The sequence below is a fragment of the Diabrotica undecimpunctata genome, chromosome 7, assembly GCF_040954645.1.
Source record: "Diabrotica undecimpunctata isolate CICGRU chromosome 7, icDiaUnde3, whole genome shotgun sequence".
Lineage (NCBI taxonomy): Eukaryota > Metazoa > Arthropoda > Insecta > Coleoptera > Chrysomelidae > Diabrotica > Diabrotica undecimpunctata.
In genome coordinates, this window is record NC_092809.1 from 149,348,732 (window position 1) to 149,357,453 (window position 8,722).

The 8,722-nt window shown below is 33.8% G+C and overlaps 1 protein-coding gene across 1 annotated transcript; it reads left to right on the forward strand.

Moving 5' to 3' along the window:
- Positions 1-854: 854 nt before the first annotated feature.
- LOC140447034 (tubulin polyglutamylase ttll6-like) lies at positions 855-8,339 on the forward strand. The gene is made up of 2 exons (XM_072539621.1): positions 855-1,292; positions 6,581-8,339. Exons 1-2 carry the CDS (start codon positions 950-952, stop codon positions 8,173-8,175), a joined length of 1,938 nt encoding a protein of 645 aa, XP_072395722.1. The 5' UTR covers positions 855-949; the 3' UTR covers positions 8,176-8,339.
- Positions 8,340-8,722: the final 383 nt, after the last annotated feature.

Genomic DNA, 8,722 nt, shown 5'->3' on the forward strand with positions numbered 1-8,722 from the left:
CGACCATCTGGAGCTTTTAGGCTCACTCTAGTCTCATCGGAGAAAAGAACACGTTTCCAATCATCGATGGTCCAATTTTGTTGCAATCTTGCAAAATTAAATCGCTGAACCCTGTGTTATTTGGTAAGCAAGGGTTTTTCGGTCGGTCTCCTTTTGCTCAATTCTGCTTCATGTAAACGTTTTCTAACTTCGATCGTACGACGATGTTTCATTATAACGCCTCGTCTTGCGACTGATGGTGGAATGATGTCTTCCTAACAAACCTGCAACGTATTGTATTGAATATCTTTCATCTAGGAGAGTCGATACTCGTACTGCCTCCTCCATGCAAATGAACTTCAAAACATGTATGCTCTGAAAAACATCACAATAAAAAGCTTATTTCTCACAAGCACTTTGCTTTAATCGGCACTTTTTATGAAAAGTTTAACTCACTTCTTGTCTAAAACGAAATTAAATAAAATTATTGTTAAAACAAGACTAATATTAGCTTATATAACAACTGTCACTGTTAAACAAAGTCCATAGGCAACTTGTCGTACAGTAAATTATTAATAAATAAAGGTTATTGAGAAAAATATGAGTGGTGCGTTAATTTTGTCCCGGAATTTAGATATATATCTATACAAGAGATATAAAAAAACATAATGTGAGGTCAAAAGTGCACCAGATCATACTTTATATTTATTTGGATTATATGCAAAAAGATTATTATTGACATATGACAAAATATAACATTTATTGACTGACTGTAGATGACAATTGAATGGATTCCCCGTCACATGTGGGGATTATAACAACAATACAAACTGCACTTTAAAGAATGTAATGACAGAGACATAATATATACAATATAAACAAATTTCAGTTGTCAATAAATATGACCATGTCACATTCAAATTTATAAAATGTGTAAAAGGAATAAACAGTATATATAAATACAAATAAAATGGCTACCAGATCCAATACAACATTGTACGGTAACGCCGAATCTGATTTCTCAGATTGGTCATCCAGTGAAGAAAAAAGTCAAAGAAATACAAACTCCATAACTCTACCACTTTATGCAGCGAAAAAGGAGGAAAGCAGTAAGGCAAAGAAAAAGAAAAAACAACCAGTAACAGTGTGCCTTACCCATTGTAGGTACGATGTCATCCGTAGAGTTGCACAAAAATTTGGATTCCGTGAAGTGGCCGAAGGAGAAAACTGGAACATGTATTGGACGGATTTATCTATTACAGTTGATAGATGTAAAGATATGAAACGATTTCAAAAAATTAATCATTTTCCAGGTACCTACCCAGATTTTAAAACTCTACATTCAAATTCATTTTATATTTTTGCGAGCGTATGTGTTTTGTACAATATAAATAAGAGGGGAGAGAAACAGCACTGAAAAAATTATTGTAGCAACAAAATTATAACTTTTTTATCTTTTATATAATTTATTTATTTAAAATCTACATATATAGCGAGTCTGCTACAGACCAAGCCGTTTCTCGCTCTCTTTGCGTCAGCGATTTCTGTCGAACCAGTAATTTTAATCTCACTCCTTCGCTGCCATTGCTTGCTTGCAACATGAGTTCACTGCTGCTTTATTGAGCCGTCTACTCTCTTTCATTATCTGCAAATGCCCATACCACATATACTGCTTCATATTCATGGTCTGATCTCATAATTTCTTATGTGTTTGAGTTGGGAGACTTTACAGCTTATTGTTCAATAATCCATTTCTATAGCCTTTAATATCAATTAATAATTATTAAGTATCTAGACTTGAGGTCCGTATGTAGCCGCACTTCATGTTGTTGCCTTATCAATCAAATAGTTGGTCTTCTTCTTCTTCTTGTTCTTTTTATATAGACATGACTCTGTCTGTTTTTTAATGTCCCTTCAGTTGTCGTTTTATCGTTTTCGTGGTCTTCCTACTGATCGTCTTCCTATTGGGGAACCGTCTATTACCGTCTTTACTACTCTATTTTTTGTCATTCGGCTTATATGATCTTGATGTTCTCCACCTTACATCTACGTCATATATCTGTACTTCTTGCTCTGTCCCATAGTGTCTTACCATTAATTTTTCTGAGTGTTTTCATCTCCACTGTTTCTGACATCCATTTTGTCTTCTCTGTGTCAGGTCTTGATTCTGCCCCGTATGTCATTATTGATCTGATGACTGTTTTGTAAATTCTGCTTTCGTTTCTTTTCCGATATTTTTATTTCTCTAAATTGTTTCATTTAGGCAGCCTGCGGCTCTGTTTGTCTATTCACTTGATCTTTCACTTCAGTCTCGAGCTTTTCGTAGCTAGATAATGTGATGCCTAGATATTTAAACACTGCCTGGGGTGATTGCGGGGTGGATAAAGTAGCTCTGCGGTTATTACAGCCGGTCCCAAGCCCGGATAAAATGTGGAGGGTGATTGGCAAGGTTAGAAACCTATCGATCGTAAAAACAAATACTGCTCAAAGAAACAAATATTTGGTATTTCTTGTAATTTTAACATTCCATAATATGGAGATAAATTGCCTTATAGCTCTTTTACCTTGAGGTATTTTATTACTAACGTCTACGTCGGAGTTTTCGGTATTAGAGACTGTTAAAACGTAGATATTTAAAATGCTCATAATTCTTAGCCACACTATTCTTAAGCCTGAGTACTTGTTCGGAATCACCGATCACCATATCCTCCTCTGTGCTGAGAACGTCGAAAGACGTCATACGCATAGTTGAGCGAGGGCTCACAACGTCTTTCGACATTCGCAAACGACATGCTTTAAATACAGTGATACTATTTAAGCTGTGAACGTGAGAGTTTGTACCGTTGCGAGCTTATCAATAAATATTCAGTAAGTTGAAGAATTTTCAACTGACAGATATAAATGCAGGCCCTTTCATCATGACAGATATAAATGCAGGCCCATCGGAGCCAAAAAAAGTGGATAGGGAAGTATACTCGTCTTGTGACATTCCAAGGGCTGAAAATGAGGCTATGAAAAAAATTGGATGAGAAGGATGAGGCGAATCAGCTAATAGTTTTTCGGTAGATAAAAGTAGATGCCTGAGATGTATATATACAGACGAATGTTGAGAATTCCATAGGTACAAAGAGTTACTAATGTTAAGGTACTTCGTCGCATGTGTAAACAAAAAGAATTACTAAGAATAATCAAAGAGAGGAAAATGCAATACTTGGGTCATGTGTTGAGAGGCGAAGGATACGAATTACTTCAAGTTATACTGAAAGGAAAAGTACAGGGCAAAAGATCGGTAGAAAGACGCCAGAACTCGTGCCTGAAAGACTTGAGGAGATGGTTCGACCGCTCATCTGCAGAAATCTTTCGCGGAGCAGTTTCCAAACCTACTATTGCCATTTGAATCCCCAACCTTTGAAAGGATACGGCGCCATGAGAAGAAGAAGAGATAAAAGTAGATACGCTTAAGGAGGTAATACATGCTGGTATTTTTTGGCCTGTTTGAAATATATCACAATTAGCTGTAGCTAATTTGGATGTTTCAATTTGGTGATAGATACCAGATATTAGACAAATTACGTTCAAAAAGCAAAGGAAATTGTTAAAACGTTTTGTTGTTCTGTGTATAACTAGTTCATTTTAAGTATAAGTCCTTTAGCTGATTACGAACGACTACATGGAAGAGATGCGTAATTTTATTGGCATAATACTTGATATGGATACCATTCCTCTAAAGAGATTTCCAGTCAAATAAATCGCGGTAAATTTATGCTTAGCTTATGCTGCCTTCAGTTTCAGAAGAATTCAGCAAGGGGCGATCAAAAACCAGAAAGTTGTCTATACAAAATTTACTTTACTTAATCAGTAGACCCATTTTTGTACCTTTCGGTGTTGGGCCGTTTATAATACAATTCATTAAATTACAATATTTTACAATCTTCTGAGGTGTCCTAGCTCTTAACGAACTTTCTCCATTCCTTCATGTTGGATGCCATCTGTGTTGCTTCCTGCCAAGTCTTACCCTTACTCTGCAGTATCTACGAGATGTCACTGTTCCATTTTTTAATGGGTCTTCCTCTTCTGTTCTTCCCTATTGGTTTGGCATCCCATTCTCTTTTAACTTGTCTATTATTGTCCATCTGGGTTAGATGTCCGAACCATGCCAATTTTTTCTCCTTGATTGAGTCGAGTATCGCTTTGATTTTGAGTCTTTCTTTTATTTCTTTATTTCTGATTCTATCAGTTCTTTTTACTCCGATCGTTCTTCTGAGGTATTTCATCTCTGCTGCCTGAATTCTGCTCTGATGTCTTTTGTTTAATATCTAATTTTCTGCTCCATGTCACTGTAGGTCTATATATTCTTTTGTATATTGTCATCTTGGTCTTTGTTGATATTTCTTTGGTATTAAGAAATCTTCTATTTAGTGCTTGGAATAGTTTTACTGTGTTTTCCATTCTGTTGTAAAGATCGTCCTCGATGTCTCCTTTGTTGTTGATTAATGTTCCTAATTATTTGTATGAATTTGTCTGTATTATTTTTTGTTGGTCTATCATTACTTCTATTTGATCTTCCGTCCCTTTTTTCCTTGATATTTTCATTATCTGAGTCTTCTCTTTGTTTACGTTTAAGTTGTATTTACTTGCTTCTCATTTCTCTAAGTTGTATTTCAGTTTTTCTACTGTTTCCGCAATTAATACTATATCGTCTGCAAATATACACATCTGAGCGTTTATTATTTGCATTCTGTTCCAACCGATGCAGTATTTTTTGAATATTTTCTTACATTCTTTCACTATCTCATCTATTACATTTATGAATAGCACTGGGCTGAGACTTCCCCCTTGTCTAACTCATTGAGTTGTTTCAAATGGTTCTGACTGTATATTTAACATTCTTACTGTATTTATTGTTTTCATGTATATACTATTTGTTGCTTCTATCAGTTCTTCACTTACTTGCTTCTTCTTTAAGCTTTTCCATGTATCTTTTCTTTTGACTGAGTCGAATGCTTTTTCCATGTCTATAAAGCTCAGATATATTTCTCTATTTTTCTTTAAGGCTTTTTCTATTACTTGTTACATGGTGAATATATGGTCTTGTGTATTGTGTCATTTCCTGAATCCACTTTTTACGTCCTCTAATTTATGTTCTATTTCTTTTCTAATTTTCCTTTCTATTATGGTTTCGTATACTTTTGCTGCTACACATAGTAGTGATATACCTCTACAGTTCTTACAGTCTCTTGTGTTTCCTTTCTTGTATATAGGTATAATTACTGCATTTGTCCATTCTCTGGGTATTACTTTTCTCTTCCATATTAGGTTATATACGTATAAAAATTTTTCTTTTGCTTTTACTTCTATATATTTCATCATTTCTGGTGCTATTTTATCACTTCCTGGTGCTTTTCCAATCTTTATCTTTTTTATTGCTTCTTTCAGTTCTTCTTTTTCTATGGTTTCTGGATTTTCCGCGTTCCTCATGGATATTCTCTTGATGTAGCTTTCCTTCTGCATTGTATTCGCTTGATTTCCATTCAGTATCAGCTGGAAATGTTCCCTCCATCTTTTCATTATTGTCTTATCGTCGTTTATTATTGTTCCTTCCTTGTTTATTATTTGTTTCAGTTTCGTTTCTTTGTTGCTTCTTAGGTTTTTCAGTGTTCTAAAAATAATATTACGTTTTCTGTGCTGTTTTCTTTCATTTTTTCTCCGAATTTTTCCCAACTTTTCTTTTTCTCTTTCTTAACTATTTCTTTAACTTTTGTTCTTTGTCTCTTATAATTTTCATATTTTTGTTGTTTTGTCTTATATGTATTCTTTGTATTATTTCTTCATTTCTTTTATTTCTCTTTTCACTTCATCGTTCCACCAAGATATTCGTTTCCCTATGTTGTTATTTCTTGTAGTTTTACATATTGATTTAGCTGTTTTTATTATCACATTTTTAAATTTTTCCCATTCTTCTTCTATTGTTTCTGTTATTTCATTTTATTTGTCCATCTCTTTCTGGTCTTCTTCTGGGTATCTTATTTTCGTTTTATCTTCCCTTAGTTTCCACGTCAAAATCGGACCAATACCAACGAAGGTACGATATAGTCTAACTTACGCACGTTAAGCCGTTTGGCAATTACGACCCGGGGTTGTAAGGAAAGAAATACCATTGCTACGTATCGTTGACTTGGGGGTTACGTCATCCTACGTTAACTTAATTACGACTGGAGGTTGAAAACGGGATGAAACAACGTTGCTAAGTATCAGTAATTTAGGGGTTGCACCAGAAATAAATTTGTCCCATCTACTGATGCAGTTTGTTATGGCCTTCTTTTATTTATTTACTTTGACTATATCTATCATATAAACTAGATATTGTTGGATAAATGAGCATTTCTTAATGAAAATCCATTACATTTGTGATAGCAGCCCTACCCTATGCTCTATATTATATTCTCACCGATTTTAAAATATATTTGTTTTTTCTTATTTATGGATTAAAATGTTGTTTTTTGATAATTTTTTGATAAAGCTTTGATTAAAGAGTAAACAAATTATTTTAAGAAATATAGCTATATTAGTTCTTGTTTGTACATTTGCTCTATTGTTACAGGCATGTTAGAAATATGCAGGAAAGATTTACTGGCTAGAAATTTGAACAGGATGATAAGATTGTTTCCCAGAGATTATAACTTTTTTCCGAAGACTTGGTGTTTTCCTGCTGATCTTGGTGAAGCGTTAACGTATAGTAGAGTAAGAAAAAACAAAACATTTATTTTAAAACCAGATGCCGGAAGTCAAGGGAGAGGAATTGTAATAACGAAATCACTTAAAGAAATACGTCCTTGTGATAGAGGTATTTGCCAAGTATATATTTCAAAGCCATTTCTTATTGACGGATACAAATTTGATTTAAGAGTTTATGTGCTTATAACATCTTGTGATCCTCTGAGAATTTATATTTATAATGAAGGTTTGGTTAGATTTGCAACTAGCAGATATAAAGAACCCAATGGGATTAATATTAGTAACGTGTTTATGCATCTCACAAACTACGCTGTAAACAAGCACAGCAGAACCTACAATTCGGATAGTGAAGGTGGCAGTAAGAGAAAATTATCGTGGCTTAATAATTATTTGCATAGTCTCCAGCATGATGTTGAAGCTATCTGGTATAGAATAGATGACGTTATTATTAAAACAGTAATAAGTGCGTATCCTGTACTTAAACATAGTTATTCAGCCTGTTTTCCCAACCACGATGTTATACCAGCATGTTGTGAACTGCTGGGAATCGACATTCTGTTGGATAAAAGACTAAATCCTCAAGTTCTAGAGGTAAATCATTCTCCAAGCTTTCACACAGACACAGAACTAGACATAGAAGTGAAAGAAGCCTTATTAAGCGACATGTTTGCTATGCTAAACCTCGATAAATGTGATAAACGTAAGGTAATGAGAGAAGACCGAAAACGAATAAGAGAAAGGCTTGTAAACGGAATAAACTCTAAAGATAATGCAAATGATCATATTAAAATATTTACAGAATATTTTAAATTGGAAATGGCAAACAGAGGTGGATTCAGGCTTGTACATCCATGTACTAATACAGAGCATATATACACAAAATTTTTCGACCAGTGTCAAAATTCTATATACTCTGATACTGCATCTAGTAGAGCCAGAGAAGCAGCTCAAAATGCCTTGAGGGATGAGATGCAACTCAAAGCAAAACTGGAAGCTTCCAAGAGAGTAACATCTAAATTTAAACCTCTTATCGAAGGTCCTACCTTGAATAGTATGAAATCCTCATCAGTTACAACATCTCTACCCCTAAATATAAAACATAATTTAAGCAACTCTTTTGACGCTCAAATGATTGTAGAAATTGAAGAAAAAGAGAGACTGCAGAAGTTAGCACAAAGAGATTATCTTGTAAGAAGTCAAGGTATTCTAGAGTTGATTTATTTTTCAATGAAAAAGAACAATATTCTAAGACCACAAGATGAAAGAAAATACGCACTCTTTGATAAAATTCGAAATGCTTGTGACATAGTTAATAAACAGTTTACACAAGGACCAGAAATATCAGACATGTTAGCAGGATTTACTGAAAAGGGTGGAGGCGAATGTTTATCAGCTCAAAAGGAGATGTATTTTTGGCGCACAAATAAAGAAAAGTTTCAAAATCATACGGAAAATATGTAAGGTTGTCTGCGATCGTTTAGAAGATCATCACATTTGTTATTTATTTGTCTCCCTGCAATATAATGTTTTTTCGAAAAATTTTTGTCGATTTAATTACCAAACAACTTTATTGTTTTATAGCTTATTCTATTTATACCTTATTGTTTTATAAAAGTTTAGTTTCGATAAATTATAGTTTATTATTTTGTTGAAAAAGTTATTTTTAATTAAAAGTACATAAAAAACAGACGTCTGAATAGATGCTGGTAAAGGTTTGTATAAAAAATCATGCATGTTTTGTCTACTACTTGATAAACTTAAAAGTTTTCTAAATAAATTATAACTCTAAATAAATAAAGTACTTAATTAAATATTATTACTAGAAACTGAAAAATATGGGGTACACGTAAACTCATCACCAATTACCATAAATACCCTCGTACATAGTACAAACTCATCACCGCCATAAAAGAAGGGTTTTCAAAATAGACCCTAAGAGATTGGTAAACTGATCACTGGCCTACCTGTACCCCGGATCAGGTATAGACCATAAAATCCCAGCAAACGG

Coding starts and splice junctions, on each gene's coding strand:
- LOC140447034 (XM_072539621.1), top strand. CDS start 950: ATGGCTACCAGATCCAATACAACATTGTACGGTAACGCCGAATCTGAT. Junction 1,293..6,580: donor AAAAATTAATCATTTTCCAG/GTACCTACCCAG, acceptor CTATTGTTACAG/GCATGTTAGAAATATGCAGG.